General features: G+C 47.2%; 2 protein-coding genes across 3 annotated transcripts in view; one reads left to right on the forward strand and one right to left on the reverse strand.

Annotated features, from left to right (window-relative positions):
* ACVR2A (activin A receptor type 2A) overlaps positions 1–10151 on the forward strand; it is a 56242-nt gene extending 46091 nt beyond the window's left edge. The window contains exons 7-13 of the mRNA XM_058809483.1: positions 1847–1990; positions 3272–3415; positions 4062–4207; positions 4683–4797; positions 5700–5838; positions 6381–6511; positions 6957–10151. Coding sequence (XP_058665466.1) covers positions 1847–1990; positions 3272–3415; positions 4062–4207; positions 4683–4797; positions 5700–5838; positions 6381–6511; positions 6957–7151 — 1014 coding nt within the window. The 3' untranslated portion in view covers positions 7152–10151. The remainder of the gene's footprint in view (positions 1–1846; positions 1991–3271; positions 3416–4061; positions 4208–4682; positions 4798–5699; positions 5839–6380; positions 6512–6956) is intronic.
* Positions 10152–10186: 35 nt separating this feature from the next.
* ORC4 (origin recognition complex subunit 4) lies at positions 10187–24921 on the reverse strand. Of its 2 annotated transcripts, none has more exons than XM_058809509.1 (14): positions 24731–24921; positions 23556–23627; positions 22732–22808; positions 21159–21249; positions 19827–19902; positions 19400–19485; positions 17159–17207; positions 16585–16736; positions 15308–15481; positions 14831–14917; positions 12000–12108; positions 11240–11335; positions 11092–11159; positions 10187–10935 (listed from the first exon to the last, which is right to left on the reverse strand). In XM_058809509.1, the coding sequence occupies exons 1-14, from the start codon at positions 24797–24799 to the stop codon at positions 10747–10749; spliced, it is 1395 nt and encodes a 464-aa protein (XP_058665492.1). In that variant the 5' UTR covers positions 24800–24921; the 3' UTR covers positions 10187–10746. The 2 variants fall into 2 exon arrangements, with proteins under 2 accessions (XP_058665492.1, XP_058665491.1); XM_058809508.1 differs by having other exon boundaries at positions 24722–24914.
* Between the last annotated feature and the right edge of the window lie 53 nt (positions 24922–24974).

Genomic DNA, 24974 nt, shown 5'->3' on the forward strand with positions numbered 1-24974 from the left:
GATCTGGAAATGGGGATTTGGGATGTGGGATTGGGGATTTGGGATTGGGGATTTGGGATGTAGGAATGGGGATGTGGGATTGGGGATGTGGGATTGGGGATGTGGGATTGGGGATGTGGGAATGGGGATTTGGGATTGGGGATGTGGGAATGGGGATCTGGGATTGGGATTGGAGATTTGGGAATGGGGATTTGGGATTGGGGATGTGGGATTGGGGATTGGGGATTTGGGATTGGGGATGTGGGAATGGGGATTTGGGATTGGGGATGTGGGAATGGGGATTTGGGATGTGGGATTGGGGATGTGGGAATGGGGATCTGGGATTGGGGATTTGGGATGTGGGATTTGGGATTTGGGATTGGGGATTTGGGATTGGGGATGTGGGAATGGGGATGTGGGAATGGGGATGTGGGATTGGGGATGTGGGAATGGGGATCTGGGATTGGGGATGTGGGAATGGGGATTTGGGATTGGGGATGTGGGATTGGGGATTGGGGATTTGGGATTGGGGATGTGGGAATGGGGATGTGGGAATGGGGATTGGGGATTTGGGAATGGGGATTTGGGATTGGGGATGTGGGAATGGGGATTTGGGATGTGGGAATGGGGATGTGGGATTGGGGATGTGGGATTTGGGATGTGGGATTTGGGATTTGGGACTGGGGATTTGGGACTGGGGATGTGGGAATGGGGATGTGGGAATGGGGATGTGGGGTTGGGGATTTGGGATTGGGGATGTGGGAATGGGGATGTGGGATTGGGGATTGGGGATGTGGGAATGGGGATGTGGGAATGGGGATGTGGGATTGGGGATTTGGGAATGGGGATCTGGGGTTGTGGGTCCATGGAGTGCCCTGGGGGAGCTCTGTGTCCCCTCCAGCTGTACCCACCCTGCAGGACAGGGCCAGATCCCCTCTGCAATGGGATCTCCTCACTTCTGGGATTTCAGGAGCTCCCTGGCAGAGCTGGGAGCAGGGAATGGGGCAGGAGGGGCTGCCCCAGGTTGCATCTGCAGGGTTTAAAGATCCCACACTTGACATCAACACAGAAACCTTCAGTGCATCCAAGGGGTTCATTGCAATTCCAGCTTTAAAAATAAAACAAGTAAAGCTTGATTATCTTTGTTCCTTAATTTCTGCTGTGCTTTCCTACCTGGTTACAATATTCCTTAATTTCTGCTGAGCTTTCTTCCCACCTGATTAGACTCATCCTTAATTTCTGCTGTGCTTTGCCACCTGACTCCATTATTCCCTAATTTCTGCTGTGCTTTCCTAAGTAATCACATTATTCCTTAATTTCTGCCTTGCTTTCCCACCTGATCACATTATTCCCTAATTTCTGCTGTGCTTTCCACCTGATTCCATTATTCCTTAATTTCTGCCTTGCTTTCCACCTGATTCCATTATTCCCTAATTTCTGCTGTGCTTTCCACCTGATTCCATTGTTCCTTCATTTCAGCCTTGCTTTCCCACGATTCCATTGCTCCATCATTTCTGCTGTGCTATCCTAAGTAATCCCATTATTCCCTAATTCCTGCTGTGCTTTCCCACCTGATTCCATAATTCCCTAATCTCTGCTGTCCCTCCCTGCTGCTCAGGTGGTTCCCTGGTTGCTGCTGTGTCATCCAGGTGTGTCCCCCCCTGCTGGGAATGTCTCAGTCCCATCTCCCACCCCCTGCAGCAGGGCTGGGCTCTGGCCCTGGGTGTTTGGGGTTTGCAGTGGGGTTTGGCTGGGTGATCCCAGACTCTCCCCAGCTGCAATCCTCTCTCTGTAGCGCTCTCAGGGATGATGTGAATGGATGTCGCTAATTAAAGCAGCATTAATTAATGGTCTCTCCTGATTGCAGGATCCTGGGCCTCCCCCACCATCTCCCCTGATGGGTCTGAAGCCGCTGCAGCTCCTGGAGATCAAGGCCAGGGGCAGGTTTGGGTGTGTGTGGAAAGCTCAGCTGCTCAATGAATACGTTGCAGTCAAAATATTCCCCATCCAGGTGAGCAGAACCCTTGGGGTCCTGGGTTTTCCTCACATTAAAGCAGCTTTTCTTGGCCCAGTAATTCTGTAAATCCAAGTGGAAATGGCACTGAGGTGTGAGAGATACAGTAAGAGTTTTAATGATTTAAAATAAGTGTTTTACTGCAGTAAACACATTACTGAAGCATAAACCCTGTGAAATGTGGGCTTCTAATCATAAAAATATTCAGCACTTGTAGTTTTAAGCAGCTCTAACCCACCTCTTGACCAGTTAATAATCAAATTAACTGGTGCTTAGAAGGAATGCCCTGAAATGCAGACCCTGGAGTGATTGTTCCAATTAACCATGCCTCAATTAATGCCACAGCACTCATTGCCCAGCAAGGGCCCTCGCAGAGCCGTGGCTCACATTAAATGGATTGAGGAATTTGGAGAGCCCAGAGTGGGGCTGGATGCTGATGCTGGGATGGGTTTGCACTGATTGAAGCAGCCCCTGCTGCTGGAGGGGCAGGGATTTGTTCTCTCACTGAGCCAGGGCTGCCCTGCACAGTCAGCGCTGCGGGCTCTCGTCACTTCACCAGAAACTCCAGGGATTTTCTGACAGAGCATCCCCAACTGTGTCAGGATTCAGGACGTCCCTCTGGCTGTCCTGGACTGCCAGGACCCTGCTGGGGGCTCAGAGACCCTGGCACAGAGCCCCAGACCCCTGTGACTTTGGTTATGACCCATGGAGCAAATTACCAACCTTATATGAGGATCTGCAAGCCACAAAAGTATAAGTAGAATAATTGATTTGTCACAGGGTGAAAAATAGATTTTTTGGGGTTTCTAGAATGGGGGTTCAGGGGACAAGATGGAGGGATCTGGGCATGTCCAGCCTTTCTCCTTCTTCTTCTTGGCCTCCATCTCCTGCTGTGATGGTGGCACTTTGGGATTGGTTTGGAGTAGAAGCTCACTGTCTCACACAGGTGATGGGTATTGGGCAGTAATTGTAAATATTGCACACGTAGTTTTTAGTATAAAAAGATAACACCACCCTGGGGCAGGCAGAGTGCCTTGGCCTGTCTTACTGAGGACAGGAGAAAGAATTTTATAGCTAAGGAGCAATGAACAACCTTGAGAGCGAGCACTGAAGAGCTCTGACTCCTTCTATGACCCCCGGGCTGGGAAAAGAGAATTTCTGACACCTCTGGGGTCACTGTGAGCAGCAAAGCCCCAAGAGGTATCAAACTCCCCCAGGGCCAGCCCCTGCTGTGCCACGTTTTGGTGGCTAACTGTGTTTTGTGCTCTGTGCTTGCAGGACAAGCAGTCGTGGCAGAACGAGTACGAGATCTACAGCCTGCCCGGGATGAAGCACGACAACATCCTGCAGTTCATCGGCGCCGAGAAGCGCGGCTCCAGCATCGACGTGGACCTGTGGCTCATCACGGCCTTCCACGAGAAGGTGGGGCTGGCCAGGGAGGCTCACACACCTGGGCTGGGCCAGCACAGCAAGGAAACTGGGAGCAGCTCTCACTTTGCTGCTGGCTTTGCACTGGATGTGAATTGGTTGCAGTTGGTTTTCGGGCAGCTGAGAAAGTTGGCGTCGGGTTTTACTGACAGAGGAGTTGTTTTAGGAGACAAACAAAAATTGATTCTGCCTTTTTAGAAGCTGTCTATTTTAACATCCCCACTCTAAACCTGCCTAAAATACATAACCTCCCATCTTGCAGAGATTGTTTGGGGGGTTATTTTTGCTTCACTTGTTGGTTGATAAGAATAAAGATGAAGTGATACAGATCGATTCTATTGTGACAGCAAAAGGAAAAAACACAAATACAATTAAGAACACGTTCCATTTTATGTTGGATCATTTTGATTTCTTTAGATTTGTTCAGAGTGTTTCACTCTGCAAATCTCTTTAGATTTGTTCAGTTTCACTCTGAAACTGTAGTGTTGAATGATTTCACCTCTGTTTATTCAGAGTATTTCACTCTGAACCTGCTGTAGGTCCATAAGGAGGGACAAAGGTCCTACAGAAGTGAATTGCAGGCATTGCAGGTTTTCCCTGGAGCAGTGAGGCTGAGCTGGGTTGTGCCTGTTTTCTGCAGGGGTCCCTGACAGATTTCCTGAAGGCCAACGTGGTGTCGTGGAACGAGCTGTGCCACATTGCCCAGACCATGGCCAGGGGCCTGGCCTACCTGCACGAGGACATCCCGGGGCTCAAGGATGGCCACAAGCCAGCCATCTCCCACAGGTACTGCCCCGGGGATGCAGGACATGGCAATCCTGCAGGCAGCCCATCTCCCCCTCTTGGTCCTGCAGGATTCCTGCATCTCCCCTCCAAGGCACATTTGCACCGTGTTATTTAAACAAAGTTGCAGTCGCTGCACACTTGGATTGCAACATTCTCATTCCACCTCTGTATCCCACATGCATCAGCCATATCTCCACATATCCCTACATCCCCATATCCATCATACATCTGTATTTATTTTAACAACAAGCACAAAATTACAGTTCCCATTACTGTCTCATTTATTGCCATAAAGGTCTGCAAGGGCACTGAGGTTTTATGATTATTATTTTTTGTTTAACTTATCTCTTTCTTTATAATTTTCTTGCCTTTCATACCATAATGTTCCTTGTTTTATGCTCTTCCCTTTTCCTTAGTTCTTTCTGTATTTCATGTTCTAGATCTCTAATTTGTATTTTTTTCTTGAACTTGCAAGGGACATCAAAAGCAAGAACGTGCTGCTGAAAAACAACCTCACAGCCTGTATTGCTGATTTCGGTCTAGCTTTAAAGTTTGAGGCTGGAAAGTCTGCAGGAGACACCCATGGACAGGTAAATCCTGAGCTATGGCCAGGAATGATCCAGCTGTTACCTGGATGTGAGTGGGAATCTCCCCTCAGGCTCTTTGCATGGCCTATCCCCCCTTTTATCCTGACTGGACAATTTGGACAAGAACTTTTGTAATATTTTATTAATTATTTACTTATTGTTCAGAAGCTGAGGGATGAAACTTCCAAGATTTAGTCCTGATGTGGGGGATTCTAGTTGTGGGTTTCACTGGGTCTGGACTGAAGGCACTTGGGACATTAGTTCACGTTCCGACTCAGTTGTTTATTATTTCTTATCAGTAAAAGTCTCACTGCTGGGAGTTCTGCAGCTTTTCATTAGAAGGCACAGAACGGCCAACAGTCTCTTGTTACAAGGTCTTTATAGACTAAACTACCCAATTAAGAACTGACACCTGGATTATTTTCCCTTTTAACCCAATAACTGATCCCAAAGAGCTGCAATGGGGACTTTTCTGTCCATTTACAAAATGCTACCCAAACCCATGGAGAAGAAGGAAGAAGCAGCATGAAGAAGAAACCCAGGATGACACCCTGTGTCCTCCATCTTGCTGCCATCCACAACACACTAAAAACCCCAAACCTAAATTTCTCACTTACACCTGCACTGCTCTCTATAATCTATTTCACACTTTTGTGGATTCTGGCCTATTCTGGAATTTAGGAAACTTTCTCCATGGATGAGGGTGAAAGTCAGTGCTCCCCTGGGGGTCAGGGCACCCCAGAGCAGATATGAATTGTTGTTGCATTGGGCTGTTCCATTGGGTTGTTCCAACCATGGCCAGCGTAACCTGGGACAGAGCAGGGGTTTCATGCGGCAGCAGGGGGGGCAGTGCCCGTGCTGGGGGTGACTCTGGGCACAACCATTGATGTTTTGTGCCCCTGCAGGTGGGCACCCGCAGGTACATGGCCCCCGAGGTGCTCGAAGGTGCTATCAACTTCCAGAGGGACGCGTTCCTGAGGATAGACATGTACGCCATGGGGCTGGTGCTCTGGGAGCTGGCCTCGCGCTGCACGGCCGCCGACGGTGAGAGGGACTGCCCTGGGAGGGACTGCCCTGGGAGGGACTGCCCTGGGAGGGACTGCCCTGCCTGCTGGGAGAGTGGGGCTGGGCGGGCTGGGAGCCCCTTCCAGCCCCGACCGCTCCGGGTTCTGATTGCAGCCAGCAGGGCAATCCTCCCTTTCCCGTGGTGGTGTTCACAGGGTCCCAGCACGAGGGAAGAGATGAGGATCTGACTCCATGTGTCAGCAGACTGATTATTTTATGATATATATTAAAACTATACTAAAAGAATAGAAGAAAGGATTTCATCAGAAGGCTTGCAAAGAATAGAGTGATAACAAAAGCTTCTGACTCAGAGTCCGAGCTGACTGTGATTGGCCATTAATTAGAAACAACCAACATGGACCAATCACAGCATTCACAGCAGCAGATAACCATTGTTTTTCTTTTCCTCTGAGGCCTCTCAGCTTCTCAGGAGAAAGATCCTGGCAAAGGGATTTTTCAGAAAATACCATGGCTACACTTCCCCTTTTCCCTTTCCCGTTTAACTGGCGTTTCCCCTGCAGGCCCTGTGGATGAGTACATGCTGCCTTTCGAGGAGGAGATTGGCCAGCACCCCTCCCTGGAGGACATGCAGGAGGTTGTGGTGCACAAAAAGAAGAGGCCTGTCCTAAGGGAGTGTTGGCAGAAACATTCTGTAAGTGTCACCCAACCAACTGAATGCCATGTTTTGTCTGTGCCGTGTTGTGTACATTGCACTGGGGTTTGGGAGGGGTTTCATAATTCCAGTAGGAGTTAAATGGGCTGTAAATGTTCCTCATCTTAGACTGCTCTTTCTTCAGTACTAGAAAGTGAGGGATTTTTTGGTTTTTGGTGGAAGAAGAGATCCTGGAGTTCCTTTGCACTGAAGTCCCAATTGGTGTCTGAGGAATTCACCTTTTTAAAACACTGGGGGGCTCCAGCAGTGCAGGGAAGGATTTTCCCCTGCTGCTGTTGAACAGTTTTTGTTCAATAGTGCAGAGCAAAGCAGAGCTGAGGCCCCACGGGACACTCCAGGTTCACACCAAACATGCTGTGGGACACAAAGGCTCCCATCTGGAGGTGTCCCTGAGTGCCCTTTTTGACGTGAGCCGTTTCCCCAGGGAATGGCGATGCTGTGCGAGACCATCGAGGAGTGCTGGGATCACGACGCCGAGGCGCGGCTGTCGGCGGGCTGCGTGGAGGAGAGGATCATCCAGATGCAAAAACTCACTAACATTATAACAACAGAGGACATCGTGACTGTGGTCACAATGGTGACAAACGTTGACTTTCCTCCCAAAGAATCCAGTCTATGATAGTTGCACTGGTCATGGAAGTGACCACAGGACTCTTCACTGGAGCTGCTACAGCGCACGGACTGCTGGCGTCACTGCTGTTCCGGGTGGCAAGAACGGATGGTAAGTCTCTCTGGAGCATCACCAAGAGGTGTTTATCCTTTGTTTTCCCCCTCCTCCTCCTCCTCCCCAACGTGGATCCATGAGACTTTCTGCATTCCCTGCTTACACCTGAAGGACATGACTGAGAACCCCTCACGTGCTGATAAGGAACTTGCGATGAAGAATCCGGACCTGAACGGGCTAATGAGCATTTTAAACACTGACATCCGATTTCTTAATCCCTGTCAGAAGAGACTAATTCCTTTAAATGAACTACTGTTATTTTTTTTAAATCAAAAACATTTCATTTCAGATTTAAAAACAACAAAAAAAAAAGGGTAACTTGTTTTTATTGCATTCGTTGTTGTTTATAAAATGACTATTGTAATGCGACTACGACACAGCTTGTGAATGTTCCGTGTGCTGCTGTTCCGTGTACAGAAACAAGAGTAATCAATGGGATAGAGCAAAGAGGCTTCCAAGTATTACTTAACCTCCCTCAACCAGGTATACCTCAGTTCCACCTCGCTAAATTATGATTGACAACACTAATTGGAATAATAAACCGCTCCGTGTTTTGTAAATGATGTATTCCCAATTCCCTGTGTTATTTAAGAAGGGGAAAGCTTCATGCCCCCAGGAAGTGGCCATTCCTAGAGCCGTGTTTTTAGCCTTTTCTTGTACTCGCTTGTTGTGTATAAAAAAGAAAAAGTGCTGTTTATTGAAAAAAAATTTTCCCTCCTCTTTTAGTTGAAAGCTTTTCCCTCCATTTCCCAGAGTATCTCATCCATTTATTTAACTGAATACTATTTAGGTTTGCTGTGTCTGAGGAATATTTGAAACCTTAAGCATGACTTTCTTTTTTCTTTTTTTTTCTTTTTTTTTTAATTTTCTCTGAGCTGTGACACTGGAAAGCTCTGAATTCTTGTTGTTTTTTTGAAAAAGTCTTTTTCCTATTTATGTTTGTGCCGAGGTCGCGGCGCGGTCCCTGTCCCGCCAGGCAGTGGGGGCTGTGTCACTGTTTCAGGATCACCTCAGGAAGCTCAGTTCCCCCATTCCTCTCCCTCTGCTTGGAGATTTGCAGCTTCCCTCCACTCAAAGCTCGGTGCCATGGGAGGGGAGTGCAGCTCACTGCCTGTGAGCCGCAGGTTGAGCCTGGAGTCACTCACAAAGTTCCAGCCAGATTGCAGATCCTAAACGTTACAAATTTCAGGGATAACCCAGTTCTGCTCACAATATGCAATGACCATTCCAAGGTAACGAAAGGAATTTCGATGGCCAGAGCGCAGAAAACGAGGAAAACCTGGAAATTCACAGCTCCAGCACTGGAGTTCAGGATGTCAGCCTTGTGCTGGAACTACAGTGACTGGTAGCTGGGTGCCAAAGTGCTTCTCCCAAATGCTGCCCCACTGCATTGATTGCATCCTTCCCACCAAACTCCAAGGCCAATGAACGCTGTGAGCCCCTGGAGCAGAGGTGGCAGCGGCCCGCCGTGTGCTGTGTCCTTGTCCCCGTGTGTCCCCCCCAGTGTCTCTGGAAGCAGCAGGTGGCAGCTCCTGAGGGCTGGGAGGAAGCTGGATCAGGGAACTGCAGCCCTGGGAGCAGTGGGGTGTGATGGGTGAAGCAGAGCCAGCTCTGGGCAGGCAGGGAGGAAGGAAGGGCTGATGTTCCAGCTGTGGCACTGCTGCTCACAGCTGTGCCCGAGGATCCTGCTCCAGGGGGCCCGTGGAAAAAGGAAGGAAATGCAGTTTGTGGGGTCCTCATGGCTGGACACTTCCCTTTGGCTTCCATTGGTGCTCCACTTTAATTAAACTTCACAGAGCAGGGCAGGACTGGAGTTCTGAACAAATCCCACCCATGGACTCCTTGGGGCTTTTGCCACGGGCTGGCTTCATTCTGGGCTCTTGGAAATCCCATGCAAGAACTGAAGCTGAATCCAGGTCCCTCCTTGGGTGTGACCCTCCCAAGGAGCTTCTGCAGGCTCAGGGCTGGCTCCTGACTGGGAGATCCCTGCTCTGTTCCAGTCCCAGCTTCCTGGCATTACCAGCACCGTGTAGCTCCCTGAGGAAAGGCTGCTCCTCCCCACAGCCTTCAGTGGCTCAGAGTGATCTCCCTGAGCTGCTGTGCTCCAGGGCTTGGGAATGAATTCCTGTTTCAGAGCATTCAGTGAGAGCTGGGAGCAGCAGGGCAGGATCCAGGGGTGCTGGGAAGGGCTCTGGCATTGTTTGGGCAGTGCCCTTGGTCCCTTCCTGCCCGGCCTCACCAGCTGTGACTGCTGAGGGTGACACGTTCCTGTCCCATGTCCCAGAGCTGCTGGAGGGGGCTGAGCCAGCGCTGCCCTTCCTGGGGCATTCCCAAACTCCTCCATGAGCGTGGAATGACCCAGGAACAGCAGCAGTGCAGTTCTCAAACCTCACCTGTACCCAGTGCTGAGACTTGTCCTGCTCCATCAGCATCCACAATCAGTCATCACCCCTCTCCTCTTCTCCAGCTTTTGTAACCTTTGTAAAGACATTTCTGTTGATCAGGAACACTTGGTACAAAACACAGGAAGCTGCAATACACATCCCTGGGCAAAAGGACTCCAGTAGCATCCTTGATGGAACATCTGTTACCTCAGATACTCAACCAGCAGGACTGCTTTGCTTTCTCCCTCCAGTTTGTTTTTTTCAGTCCATCTCCTTCCTCTTCATTACCTCTCGAGTTAGGTGAGCGATTACTTTAACTTTCCTCTTTGTATTTGTCAGTGTTTTGGGCACAGGTTGTTGTACTACTGTTAAAAGGCACTTGCTGCTTTTCTGCGAGTGCCACAAAACCAACCAACCCCCCCTCGCCCTCAATAAAGTGATTGTTAAATATTGTACAAATACAAATGTATACTCTGCCCTCTTCCCCAGTGGGAAAATAAAAAATGTGACTACTCTGACTTGCAAATGCTTCTTCAAAAACTTTATTTTAAAATAAACAAATGGGGCTGGTCCTACAGCAGCTCTTGAGCCAAACTTTTGAGTTTTGCTCCAAAAAATTTGGTATGGAAAGATGTTACCTTGTACTTGGCACAAAACAGCCCTTGTGGCTGAAGCGTGTTGGATTTAACATTTAATGAAGTAAATTTGGTTGTGATTAAAGATTTAATTGGATAAATTTTCCATGTCAAGTCAGATTTGAGATGGAAAAGAGCAGTGTGAGCTGTGAGCTGATGGGGCTGTAGAAGGGAGCCAGGAGGGCAGCATGGCCTGAACCAGGAGCAGATCCCTCAGGCACAGGGAGAAACCCCAGAGCTTGGATTTGTCCAAGTGGGAAGCGAGTGTGAGAGCAGGAGCTGGCACCGAGCTGAGCTAAAGCACCTGGGAGTGGGTGAGCGAGGGAGCGAGGCACAGCTCTGGCTGCTGGAGGGAACAGCAGCACCGTTCTCTAGAAAACCCCAAAGGGGTCAGCAAAGAAAGCTGAGCCAGCACCTCACAGACCTGAGCCCCTTCCTGCGGGTGACCATTCCCTGTGTGGGGTGGGGGGCTCAGAGCCAGCTGAGGGAGGAGGTTGCCCACTGCTTGACGTCCGTGGGGCAGTTGGGGTACACCTGCAGCGCCTCCATGATCTGGCTGCTGTCCAGCAGCAGCTTCAGCAGCAGGAACTCGCGCTGCGCCCGCGCCGACGGCCGCTCCAGCGGCTGCACCAGCTCCAGCTGCAGCAGGTGCTCAAAGGCCTTGGGGAGGAAAAGGGCACTGCAGGGGAGCAGCATTCCTGCCCCAAGCACCCCACTCCCTCCTAGGGCTGTGTCTGACCACCCCCATCTGTGCTCGGGAACTACAACCAAAGTACTTTACAACTCAAAAAAAAAACAAATGCATTTCAGGCTCACCTTCATGACAACTGGCTTCTCAAAGTTGTACATAGAGTGTGCCTTCCTCTGGATGAACTTCTGGAATTCTGCAGCAGTAGGAGAAGAAAAGGGCAGTCAGAAGGAAGTGAGTGGGGCAGGGTTTGTGAAGCTCAGGCACTGCTCTCACCGTTGTAAACCATCTGGAAGTTGAAGGGTTCTCCATCATAGACCTCATTCAGGTGTTTCATGGCTATGATGAGGCAGATTTCCAGCACAGACAGACCTGCAGGGAAAGAGGAATCCTGAGTATTTCCCTTGAGCACATCACAGACACAGCCGGTTTACCCACTCCACTTATTCCTCTATTTTTATATGCTCTGGGCCTCACCCATTCCTGTTCTGTATCATTATTATGTAAAGAAATTCCAGAATTCCAAGTCTTAGAAAATTCACAGAATGACCAGGTTGGAAGATACCTTCAGGATCACGGAGTCCAACCCAGCTCCAACACCTCAGCTAAACCTTGGCACCCAGTGCCACATCCAGGCTTTGTTAAACACACCCAGGGATGGGGGCTCCTCTCTGGGCAGCCATTCCAGAACTTTATCACCTTTCTGTACAAAAACTTTTTCCTGATATCCAACCTGTATTTCCCTTGGTGCAGCTGGAGAGGACTGATAAGAGGACATTTGTTTGCTGTGTATTTGAAGCAGAAGTGTTCAGGATTGGGCTGTTCCCACCAAAAAGCAAGAACGGGAAGTATCCAAGTTGGCATTGCTGGACCCACAGGCAGGTGTGACCCAGAGCAGACTCCCTGGGCAAGGCCTGTGCACCTCACACCACAGGGAACACTCCCTGCACTGCATCTCCTCCACCAGGAGAATTCCAGGCAGGGACTGGACACCCCCCTGCTTGCAGAGCAGTTCTGGGGAGCAGCTGGGCTTTACCATGGACAATGTTGGCCTTGGAGTCGGTGCTGTGCTGCCTGCTGGCCTCCTGCAGGTCTGCAGCCGTCAGCAGGGGGTGGTGCACGGTCACGGCGCTGCTGGCCAGCATCTGCAGCACAGAGAGAGAGAGAGAGAGCTCACGGTGTGCCTGCTGGGATGGGCACAGCTCACACACACACAGAGAGAGAGCTCACGGTGTGCCTGCTGGGATGGGCACAGCTCACACACACACACACACACAGAGAGAGAGAGCTCACGGTGTGCCTGCTGGGATGGGCACACACACACACACACACAGAGAGAGAGAGCTCATGGTGTGCCTGCTGGGATGGGCACACACACACACACACACAGAGAGAGAGCTCACGGTGTGCCTGCTGGGATGGACACACACACACACACACACAGAGAGAGAGCTCACGGTGTGCCTGCTGGGATGGGCACACTCACACACACACACACACACACACAGAGAGAGAGCTCACGGTGTGCCTGCTGGGATGGGCACACACACACACACACAGAGAGAGAGAGCTCACGGTGTGCCTGCTGGGATGGGCACACACACACACACAGAGAGAGAGAGCTCACGGTGTGCCTGCTGGGATGGGCACAGCTCACACACACACAGAGAGAGAGAGCTCACGGTGTGCCTGCTGGGATGGACACACACACACACACACACACACAGAGAGAGAGAGCTCACGGTGTGCCTGCTGGGATGGGCACACACACACACACACACACACAGAGAGAGAGAGCTCACGGTGTGCCTGCTGGGATGGGCACACTCACACACACACAGAGAGAGAGAGCTCACGGTGTGCCTGCTGGGATGGGCACACACACACACACAGAGAGAGAGAGAGCTCACGGTGTGCCTGCTGGGATGGGCACACTCACACACACACAGAGAGAGAGAGCTCACGGTGTGCCTGCTGGGATGGGCACACACACACACACACACACACAGAGAGCTCACGGTGTGCCTGCTGGGATGGGCACACACACACACACAGAGAGAGAGAGAGAGCTCACGGTGTGCCTGCTGGGATGGGCACACTCACACACACACACACACACAGAGAGAGAGAGAGCTCACGGTGTGCCTGCTGGGATGGGCACACACACACACACACAGAGAGAGAGAGAGCTCACGGTGTGCCTGCTGGGATGGGCACACACACACACACACACACACAGAGAGAGCTCACGGTGTGCCTGCTGGGATGGACACAGCTCACACACACACACACACACAGAGAGCTCACAGCTCACACACACACACACACACAGAGAGCTCACAGCTCACACACACACAGAGCACAGAGAGCTCACAGCTCACACACACACAGAGCTCACTGCATTCCTGCTGGGAATGGACACAGCACCTGGAGTGACCCTGCAATAGGAATGGACAAACCCCCCCCAGACACAGCTTCACACTGAAAACCTGCAAATAGCTGGCACTACAATGTCATCTTGCCAGGAAAGTTTTCCAGGCTTAAAACCTCAAAGCCTCCTGATTCCAGGAGATAAATCCTCCTGACCCTGTTTATATCCATGTCAATGGATCAGCACCTCAGAGGCTGCTGCAGGAATGGCTTACAGCTGTTCTGCACCTGCTTGTGTGCCCAGGGACACCTCCCACTGCCCCAGGCTGCTCCAGCCTGGCCTTGGGCACTGCCAGGGATCCAGGGGCAGCCCCAGCTGCTCTGGCAATCCCAGCCCAGCCAGGAATTCCCAATTCCCAGTGTCCCATCCATCCCTGCCCTCTGGCACTGGGAGCCATTCCCTGGCTCCTGTCCCTCCATCCCTTGTCCCCAGTCCCTCTGCAGCTCTCCTGGAGCCCCTTTAGGCACTGGAAGAGCTCCAAGGTCTCCCCAGACCCTTCTCTTCTCCACAGTTTGTCCAGGAACTCCTCACTCATCCCTCCAGAATCTGTATTACATGCTTTTATTGGGAAGTTGACCTCAGAACAGAAGGTCTCTTTCCAAAGGAAGAGCTCAGCACATGCTGCAGACCACAAGGACAAAGCTGAGCCTCAGCTCTTCCCTCTCTCAGGGAGGCTCTGGGCTGCCATCAGCTCCTTTCCTGCCTGCAGTGCAGCCACAGGCACAGATCTGGGTGCCCTGCACCAGGAACCATCTGCAATCTTGGAACCAAGTGCAGTGCCCAGAGCAGCACCAAGAGGGCTCTGCTGTGGCTCTCAGGGTGGCTCTGGGAGCACTGGAGCCAGCCCAGCCCAGAGCAGGAGGTCACAATCTGGGCTGGCACAACGGCCCCAGGGCTTTTCACACTGACACAAGCACAGGGACAGTTTAGGATAGTTAAATTACTGTTATTTAAATTAGTGTTATTTATCCTCTGTAAAAGTGTCATGAGCTGTGTTCCAAAGCAGAATTAGGGAGGCAGCTTAAATTTAAAAAAGACCCTCCAAGAGAGCTGCAGCTCCTGTGTGGTGATGGAAGTTCACGCAGAATAAACAGGTTTCAGTATGAGCAGATGTCAGGATTCACCAGGAAGCAAAAACAACCTCAGAAAGGAAAAAGGAGTTTCAAAAGGTTTCACCTACAGTTTTGTTTTATGAATGGAAAGGCTTGGAGAAAGTGAAATAGCAAAAGCTCAGCCCCATCTGAAGGGCACAGTTCATCCTCCCAGGTAACTGCTACAGAACTGACACAGCACAGGCTGACACAGCCTGCAGGGAGCCAGCACTGGCTGGAGTTCAGTAAAATGCTGTTTCAGACAAAGCCCTGCTAAATGGCCTGAAAACACCAGAGCTGCTCACAAATCACTGCAAGAGGCTCCATAAACACCCAAATACAGACCAGCAGCGAGTGCAGCGAGCGCAGGTCCTTGGTGTGCTGGAAGAGGTTCTGCAGCACCCCCTGCACGGTTTTATCCTCTGAGAGATGCTGCAAGAGACAGCACAGTGATGTTTCAACATCTCATACTCATTTCTAATCATTTCATACTCACCTAGAAAAATAACAGGTAAATGTATTTTTTAAAGTGCTCAGCTTATACCTGACAATACAATTTTCATGTCCAACCTCAACTTTCTGGTGTTTCCTGTGACAATTTTACCTCCAGATTTCAATAAGTAAAGATTGTCTATAATAATTTAATTTATTCCATGTCACACTCAGCCAGTGAAAGGAAATGCCAATCTTAGGTAAAAGCTTTACACACATATTCTTTACCAGTAAAAGTGTAAAGTAAACCAGCTGTACACTGCTCTCACTTTAGAATTTTTCTTAAAATCAAGTATAAAATGCTTTTATACTGAAATAAAATGCTTTTACCTGAACATTATTGTTCCATTTTTGTGCAAAAGACTCATCAGGAAATTCAGCAGGAAGAGAAAGCTGTTTCTTAAATATCTTCATGTATTGTTTAAAATCAAAGGAATTCATCAAATATATCTGTCTGTGGGAGAACCTTGACTTCACTCTCTTCTCCAAAAGCTCCAGGATATCCTTGATGAAAAAAAAAGGAAAAACAATAATTAAAAAAGCAGATGAATTTGGTGTTTTCTTTGCTACAGCACAAATCACTGAAGTAAAGCATGCTGAAAAAAGAATTATTGAATTCTGAGGGTTAAAATGTTGCAGCATAAGTTAAATGATGATTTGAATTGATGTGTTTGCAATGGCACCAAGCAGCCCAGGCCACGTGGTGCTGCACATCAGAATACAGCTTCAAAATCCCCAAAAATACCTAAAAGCCAAAAAAACCCCTCAGAAACAGCAGCTGGCACTCTGGAGACACTTCCTTAACTGCACTCCAAACTGGGGATAAAAGGTTCTCAATAAGGGGTGAGGAGCACAGCAGACTCAGGACAGTGATGGTGCAGAAGGAAACATTGTCATTTATTAAATCAACAAATTAACTTTTAACTTCCAGAAATTTGCCCAGCTAATCCCAGTCAAACCCAAATCAGGCTTTGATAAGAAATTTTAATTATTCTTTTTGTCACAGCCCAACTGTCTCCAGCACCAACAGTTGTGAAAACAGAAGTTTTATCAAATTTCCATAGTTTTCCCCAGGAATTATTTCACACAATTTGCCCACAATTCAACATGATGTCATTGTAAAATCAGAGCAAATTGAACGGGGATCCTGAACTCATTTTCTAGCAAAAGTTAACTTCTGCTAGAAAAGGGGATCCTGAACTCATTTTCTTTTTTTTTTTTTTTTTTAAGAAACCACCCTCCTGGAGTGGTTTCTTTAAAAAAAAATAAAAATTTAAACACATCTGTCCTTGCCAACTGCCAACCAAGAAATTCAGGAGCCCCTCCAAAGAGTGAACCACAGTCTAATATTGAATTTGTGTCCTTAGAAATGTTGGTTTGCTCCTTTAGCAGTGAGCTTGAAGGCTTTGGGCATCTTCAATTTACTCTCAGCACAAATTATTATTTTTTTTTACATCCTCCTTCCCAATTCAAAAGTTAGAAAAATGGATAATTGAGCAAAGTCTCTTAGGAAATTAAGGTTCCAGGGAAGGAGAAGTCATTCCAACCAAGACAAAAGTCACTTCAGAACAGCTGAAAACGTGGAATGAGGAAATGGCATTTCTTACCTGCCTGCAGGTGAGCCCAATGACTGTCACTGGGGTTTGTGCAGTCTGGGAGATGTCAAACAGGTTGTAGAGCAGGCTCTGATTCTTGTGGTGCACAAACAAATCAAACTCATCCAGGACAAACAGAATTGGGCAGCTGCTGGTTCTGTCTCCTGAGAGAAATGTGCAGAGTTAGCAGGGCCACTCCAGCGTTAGAGATCCATTGCTGCAGCTTCCTTTATTAATGGGGTTAAAAATGCACAGATTTCCTTGCAGCTTTTCACTGAGCCCTCCCTTCCTCCAGGTGCAACAGCAAAACGGAAAATACATGGAAAAACTGGGAAGGTTTTGTAGTGAGTTTAGTCAGAGCTAACATCACATGCAAGCCTTAGCAGTCCCAGCAGGTGTATATATCAGTATCAGGTGTATACACTATATTCAGAGTAGTTATCAGTATTAACTAATTTTTACATTATTTTATAACCATGATGCATTTTTGGGCTAAGTTTCTTCATTCCACCTGTAAAGTAGAAGAAAAAACTCCATTTTCCACAGTCCAGTGACCCAGAGTTCACAAGGAGGTTTTAGTGTTTACCTTTCCTCAGAGCTTCAAGGAGGAAGGCAAGGTTCTCAGCAAAACTGCCCTAGACAGAGCATAAAGAAGTTTCAGAATGGATTTGCAGTGTCATTTTCAGAGCTGTTTCATTACAGCAAACTCAGACATGCAATGGAGGCCATTCCCTTCCAAAACTCTGCTTTCAAAATGTCCAATAGTGCTTCATGTTGTATAATCATAAACTCCTCAGGACAAGAACAAGGATGGATAACTCTGCATTCAGCCACTTTTCCCAGTCTGAAATCCCCAAACTGCCCCAGACAGGCAAAAATTAGTGATCAGAGAATGCTGCAATCACCTAAACTCACAGGCAGCTCCATCCTTCCTGAAACAGCTGCTGCATCCTCATTTTCCAGCCCCACACATGGAAAAAGTGGCCCCTAAGAGTTCCACTGAGAGGGAGCAGGGTGCAGGGTTTCATTGGTAACTTTATTGAACAGATGGAAGAATCAAACACTCTTGAAAACGTCCCTGAGTGGCTGTGCCCACCCTGGTCCTGTTCCAGAACTCTCCCACCCTGCAGCACCCTGTCGCAGACATTTCTCCACAGAAATCTTTCCTTTCACATTTCTGCATCTTCGGGAGGCCAGAGGCCCCCGAAGAGAAGGTAAACAATTATTATCAGCTGCTGGGGAATGCAATAGGATTCACCTTGATTGGCTCATTTTCTATGTTTATAATTAAGGGCCAATCACCAGTTCAAGCCAGGGGACTGAGTCCTTGGCCACAACTTTGTTGTGGGTTCTTTTCTATCTCTTCTTAGCTTAGCTAGCTGCTCTGCAAATCTCTCTATATATTCTATTTAGTATAATTATAATGTATTATATCATATCTTAATAAATTCAACCTTCTAATCAAAATACAAAATTCACCATCTCTCTATCACCAACTGCGACCCACACAAATCGCAGTAATAGCACCCCAGTTTGAGGGGAGAAATAATGAACTGAAGAGCACAAGCCCTGTCAAAGGGGCAGGAAAGCCAATTTAACCTCTGGATGTGAGTTACAGAAAATGAGGGAAATTCATTTTCAAGCACTTTGGTCACTCTCTTTAGGACTGTCCTCAGTACCCATGTAAACCAGTTTGTACAACTCTGTCCTTGCCAACTGCCAAGCAAGAAATTCAGGAGCCCCCCTAAAGAGTGAACCACAGTCTAATATTGAATATTTTAATAGAAATTTTTAAATTTTAATAGAAATTGAATATTTTAATAGAAATTCCATGGAAAATGAGAGCTCTAGGAAGCCTGGATAGACTTCCTTTTTGGATAGACCAAAAAAGGGTTGATAATATATTAAAGGTCCTGATTTTTGGTTGAATTCTTTGATTTGAAATGTTAAAAACAACATTTCCAAATTCCCCACGTCTCTGAACAAAGTTTCTTTGGAATACTTCAGTTTGGAATACTATTAATAATAAATACTTAAGGAATACTATAAATAGTTAATATTTTGGAATAACTTTGGAATACTTAAAGAATAGTATTAATAATAAACACTTAAGGAATACTAGAAATACTTTGGAATACTTAAGTTCAGAATACTTAAGAAATACTATTAATAATTAATATTTAAGGAATACTAGAAATACTTAATACTTTGGAAAAACCTTGGAATACTGAAGTTTGTTTTTCTGGGGCTTGTTACGACAGATTTCCCTTTTTCCCTCCTGTAAGGCACAAGTTGATGGGTATTACAGCGACCTGGAGAGGGTCGCAGCTGGTGAGAGAGACGGTGAATCTTGTTTCTTGATCAGAAGGCTTGATTTATTAATATATGATATATAACACATTATGACTATACTAATAGAATATAGAGAGAGGTTTGCAGAGCTGCTAGCTCAGCTAAGAAGAGATAGAAAAGAACCCACAACAAAGTTGTGGCCAAGGACTCAGTCCCCTGGCTTGAACTGGTGATTGGCTCCTAATTATAAACATAGAAAATGAGCCAATCAAGATGAATCCTATTGCATTCCACAGCAGCTGATAACAATTGTTTACCTTCTCTTCGGGGGCCCCTGGCCTCCCGAAGACAAAGAAATCTGAAAGAAAGGATTTTTGTGGAGAAATGTCTGCGACAGATGGGTTTTTACAAAAATGATAAGGAGGCATCAGCAGTGCTCCACCAGCAAAGGGAGCCCAAGCAGGTGCTGCAAGCCCCATCCCACACAGCCCCAGTGTCCCAGGACAGCCTTTGGAGGGTCAGTGAAGTCACTCACAAAAACTTTGTCCCCAACCACATTTTCCAGCTGCAGCTGCCTGGTGATCTCCTTCAGGGCCACGTTATCATTGGTCTGCAGAAGCCCTGAGAGAAAGAAAAGGATTCTTCATTGAGAACTGGCAGCTGTCCCTCACCCCCACTGGAAACTGAACAGCAGCTTCTCTGCCTTGCCAGCCCTGCAGAGCTTTTTGCATTTTCAAAAGTCAGACTGGACAGTTTCTGTACCTGACAAGTGATTAATTCTGTCACTAAGAGCACAGAAGTTCCCTTTATATAACAAATACAGAGAGGCACTTTGGGGCTCACAGACAAACATGTCCATGATTCAGGCTGGACTGAATTGCTGAAAGCAAGAATTTCACTCAGATCATACAAAATACAGAAGTGAATATAACAGAACCCTGGATCAATGATGCTTTACTTACCATTCAGATGGACTTCCAAGAGGTTCTCTCTCACTTGTTCCACTTCCCTGAGGTCTTTTAAAACATGATTTAATAACTAGGAAAGAAACAATACAGAATTTCTGTGAGAAGATTCATTTTTTATCAGCAAGGAACATGTAATTACAGATATTACAGCACAGGAAACAGTGTGTAAGGTTTCATCAGGGAACATGTTTGAGTAATTTCCAGACTAAATCCCTAAAATGACAACTTTGCATTCACCAGCCATGACTGTGGCATTGCATTTGCTCATTCTGCTGAACTGGGAGGGAAGGGAAAATAACTCTGCTATTTCAGTCACTTATTTTTGGGGCTAATACCTGGGGCTTTTGCCTTAATCAAAAAGCTTTATGAATTTGAGATGTGAGAGAATGTGACTCTTGAGCTGGTGCCATATACAGCTTCATGGCTTCTTTGGATGTTGTAGAAAGAAACTCTGCTTTAGATCTTAAAAGAAACTCTGCTTATTCTTTTCTTCTGGAAGACAGAATTAAAACTGCACATGATTGCACCAACTGCTGCTTATAAAACCCCCAAATTTGGTGTCCATCAAAAACTTGTTACTAGTAAAAACTTGTATTAAAATATCTGTAATTAGTGGAAATGTTAAATTTAAAAATAAAAAAAGCTACTATTTGCTTTGGCTTCTTCAGAGGAGGATTTGTAGCTCCCACCTGTGTGCAAGTATAAATATATAAATAAATATATTTATATACACACACATGATTTTCTTTACTCCAGCATCTTACAATTGATATATAAAAAGGAAGCAATTCATTCTGCATAAGTGATTTTGCTAAACTATATTCTGTCTGAAAGGACCACAAATTTTTCATCACATCTTTTACAGGAAATATTAAAGACTCGAGTGTCTGAATAATGTTGAAGTATTGAACATTCAATTTAGAGGTCATCTCTTCATGTGCTTCACTAAGGGGAATTCCCTTAAAATACAAAACCTACACTTATAAACCATAACCACCAAAAACTATTCTGCTCCATGGCAGGTAACAACATTCCTGACCATTCCCTGCATACACAGCAATGGAGAAGCCCACCCCTCACACTACTCCTTTTGGATGCCTTTTTGTCATTTTTACAGTGAGGCCCCAAAACCAGGTTAATTAAAGAGCAATCAGCACATGGCTTTAATTGCAAAGACAAGTGTTAGGAGCAGATTTCTCCATGCTGTTCCCGAAGAGAATTCCCACAGAAAGTGCTGGGATGTTTTGAATTTCTCTGCAAAGCATTGGCAATTGTCTCTGCAAAGGCTGTGCTGGGCCCACAGGGAGCTGCAGGGGCCGCTCCTACCGCGGATTTCCCGGAGCCCCGGGGGCCGATCACCAGGGCCGAATTGCTCTCCCCGTGCACCGTGGTTCTTTTCAGCAGCTCCAGCAAATGTCTGTGTAGGAAACAGAAACAGGCTGAAACCCTCAAAGCTGACAGCATCCCCCAAACCCAGGGAAAACTCAAAGAATAAAATTCAATCCAGTTCAGCTTGCTCTGAGAGCCAACACTCAGGGCATGCAAAATGTAATACGATAAAGTACAAAGGGCTCGGTGATCAGAGCTCTTAAAATACTTTAAAATATTAAAACATGCTGAAGTTGAGAGTATCACTAATTCATAAAGCTCTGCAATTCTCAAGGACAGACCTCAATAATTATTTCTTTCTTTAAGAAATAGATTGCTTTCTGTGCTCCCACTGTTCCTCCCCAGCTGTGAATTACCTGCAGACAGACTCAGCACCTCAAACCACATTTACAGTGCTCACAGCAGCCAATGACACCTGCAATTCCCAAAGCCTGGGAAATGCTTACACCCCAATAATTCCCAACATTCCACATCAACAATGTGCTTTTGGAACATGGGACACTGACACCCTGCTGTTGCTTCTGAGGGGGTGAGGGAGTCAGCCAGCACATCTGGGTTTGGTTCCTGTTGGAGAGCCAGCCCCAGCCAAGAGCCCTGGCACATCCTGGGAAGGGAAAATCGGAGCTGGGGAGCTCACTGTGCTTTCCCTGCAGGATAACTCACTGCCAGGGGCACACTGAGCAGGACACAGCCTGGAAATTGCTTTTCAGAATTCCAGTAGAAGTAGGGGAGGCTTGTTTTGTAAAACTGGCATAACAGAAATGCATTTCCTCACAACAGCAATAAAACGCCTGTGTGAGCTCTGCAGGCACAGCACACTGCTTTAATAAATGGCTTCGTCCCTCTTGTAATGAAAACTTGTGCTCACATCAGGTGATTCCACTTACATAAAGTCAGCCTTGGAAAAATTAATTGTTTTAAACAAATTCTTAAAATACATGTTTGTTATCTGCAGAATCTGACTTGCATCTGTAAAATGATCAGTACTGGGACAGTGTTATTGTCCCACTAAATCCCTTCTTCCTAACCCTAAATTCCCCCTCTGGATGGCTCCAGAGGTAGGTTTAAATATGGATTTCTGCTTCAACAAACACAATGTTGGCACAGAAATGTTAAGATTTACTTCTAATACAGTTCATCAACAAAGAGGAGAAAATCTGCAGTAAAAATGAAGTATCACAGCAAGAGAATTTAACTTCTTGCTTTGCCAGGCCATTACACACAGTATTAGGCCATGCACTGACAGTATCAAAAAGAAAAGTGCTTCATGGATGAGAGATGTGAAATAAGGACAAGAAATCCAAAACTCAGAGCCTGACTAAAACAGAAGGGAACAGCTGAATAAAAACTGCCAAACTCTGAGGCAAATAATTGTTAGAAGCACTGGGCTGGAAGTCATTTAAACCTGCATCATTTGGTAAAACAGAGAGGCAGAAAATTCTGATTCAGCAGTCTGTTTCACTGGTGCAGGTAAATCAGGAATCCCTGAATCCTGGAGCTGCTCCCTCACCTGTACTGCTGCTCCATCCCAAAGAGTTTCCCAGCAGCACAGTGGTGACAGAACCTTTCCCGAAGGATTTTCTGCACCTAGGGATGTAACACAGCACAGGAAAAATGTTTGGGCTGCAAACAGCAGAATTTACAATAATGTCACTACAGCAATAAAATAACAGTAAATTAGGCACTTTTGTGGTGTTATAATATTCTATAATACATAAATTTTTATTGTTATCAAGGACTTGAAAGTAAGAATAAAGTTGCAGGAGGCAGAATATGGTATAAATATCATAAAAAGGAGAAAAAGCAATTAAAATACATAAGAAATCACTGATCCAGGGATAACTCCTTGCAAGATGTGTTACAGTTTTTAACCAGCAACTTTGGGAAAACAGGAGAATAAAGGTTTAAAAATACCAAACAAACTAAGAAAGAAAGGTTTAAAAAAACCAAACAAACTACAAGCTGATTTGGCAGCTGCTGTCCTGCTGCTAAAAAAAGTCACCTGGGTTCTGATTCACCCTACAAACTAAGAGATTAAAAAACCTAAATGAATAAAAATAGATTTGTGCAATTCTGGTCCCACAAACAGCTGCAAAAGCACAAGACCATCCTTTAAATTTTTTACTACATTATTATTGTAGCACTTGAAGCAAGCAACAGGTGGGAAGCTGAAAGAAATACAGATACAAAAACCATTTAGTGCCCTGACAATTGTATCCAGGATCTGTACAAGTCTGTCTAACTGGTCTAGGAAAAAAAATACAATGACATGAATAAAAAGGGTGAAAAAGTTCCATAAGTTGAAAAGAATATAATAATAAAGGTGTAACTGACCTGGGAAATGCACTCAGCACTTTCTCCACTGCTCTCCCTCAGCTTTCGCTTGCTCATTGCAGAAGGTTTCATCTTTGGAGGAAATAAACATTTTATTAAATAGCATTGCTTTCCAAACAATCCCAGCCAGAAACTGTACTTGGATGTTGGTCATTTTTAAGGACTGCAATGAACATCTGTTCTTAACTAATAAAGATGTAGCAGTCTATCTTCCTAGGGAAAAAGGCAAAACACTGAATTTAAAATTTATTCCTGATAACATTAATGTTTACACCCTTCCCCTAAACAGCACTGGCTTTAGGATGCTTTAGAGAGCTTAAAATAATGTCCTTATGTTTCTGCAGCTGCAACAAGCTACAAGCACACGATTAAGACAGGAATTAAGTTTTTACAGGAATAACTGGCTATCCTTGTTTATAACAATAACCACAGCATCTCTCTGGACAGGCTGGCTTCTGAAGGGGTCCTAAGGGGATTGGGGGGGTTCTGAAGAGATTTAGGTAGATCTAGAGGGGTTTGAGTGGAAACCTTTAGGGACTGGGGGACCTTGGGGGCGATCATGATTGAGAAGATTGAGTGGGTTCTGAGGGAGATTCAAGTGGGCCTGAGGGAGGCTCTCAGGGGGATTTTGAGGGGGGGAATTACAGGTCTTGAGGGGGATTTAGGAATAGTTCTGGGAAGGGTTTGGAGATGGTTCTGAGGGATTTGGGGTGAGGAATTTATAGGGGCTAGGAGGGTCTGGGAATGCTCTGAAAAGGGGGTCGGGAGGGGGTGTGTCCATTTGGGGAGGGATTTGTGGGAATGGGGAAGGTGGGGGGGTTGATTTTTCGGGGCCGGAAGAGTCGGTGACGACCCCGATGAGGGAATGGAGCGGCCACAAAGAGCTTGGGAATGTCCATGAGGGGCTGTGGGGACGCTGAGAGCGGGTTTTGGGAGGACCTTGAGAGGTTCCAGAAGGAAATGAAGGGAGGCCCTACAGGGCTTGGCGGGTCCTGGGGTATTGTCCGGCCCGCCACCTCCCCTCACGACGTTTCCCGCCTCTTCTCCATCACCTGAGGGCGGCCACCGCCGCTCGCACGCTCCCCTCAGCCCTCACCTCACCCCTCACGGCACCCGAGCCCCCTCCCAGCAGCCATTCCTCCCCTCAGGAACCGCTCCCCCGTTACCCTCCTCACAGGCTGCATCCGCGGCTCCCTCAGAGACGCCGGAGCCCGGGCAGATGAAGGGCGGGGAGGAGGGCGCATCCTCGGCAGCTGGGCACGTCCCTCCCGGCGGAGGCTGAGGCAGACACAGACACTGGCTCTCCCTCTGCCCGCCCCCCTCACCTGCCCGCGCTGCCCTCACGCCGCTTTCCCGCCCTCTCCTCCCACACCTGAGGGCGGGACCCGCCCCGCGCGCGCGCACCCGCTCCCACCGGCC

This window comes from Ammospiza caudacuta, chromosome 8 (assembly GCF_027887145.1).
Source record: "Ammospiza caudacuta isolate bAmmCau1 chromosome 8, bAmmCau1.pri, whole genome shotgun sequence".
Taxonomy (NCBI): domain Eukaryota; kingdom Metazoa; phylum Chordata; class Aves; order Passeriformes; family Passerellidae; genus Ammospiza; species Ammospiza caudacuta.

Coding starts and splice junctions, on each gene's coding strand:
- ORC4 (XM_058809508.1), bottom strand. CDS start 24,799: ATGCGCCCTCCTCCCCGCCCTTCATCTGCCCGGGCTCCGGCGTCTCTG. Junction 16,737..17,158: donor CCTTGAAGCTCTGAGGAAAG/GTAAACACTAAA, acceptor CATTTCTCTCAG/GAGACAGAACCAGCAGCTGC. Junction 11,336..11,999: donor CAAGGCCAACATTGTCCATG/GTAAAGCCCAGC, acceptor CTTTCCCTGCAG/GTCTGTCTGTGCTGGAAATC.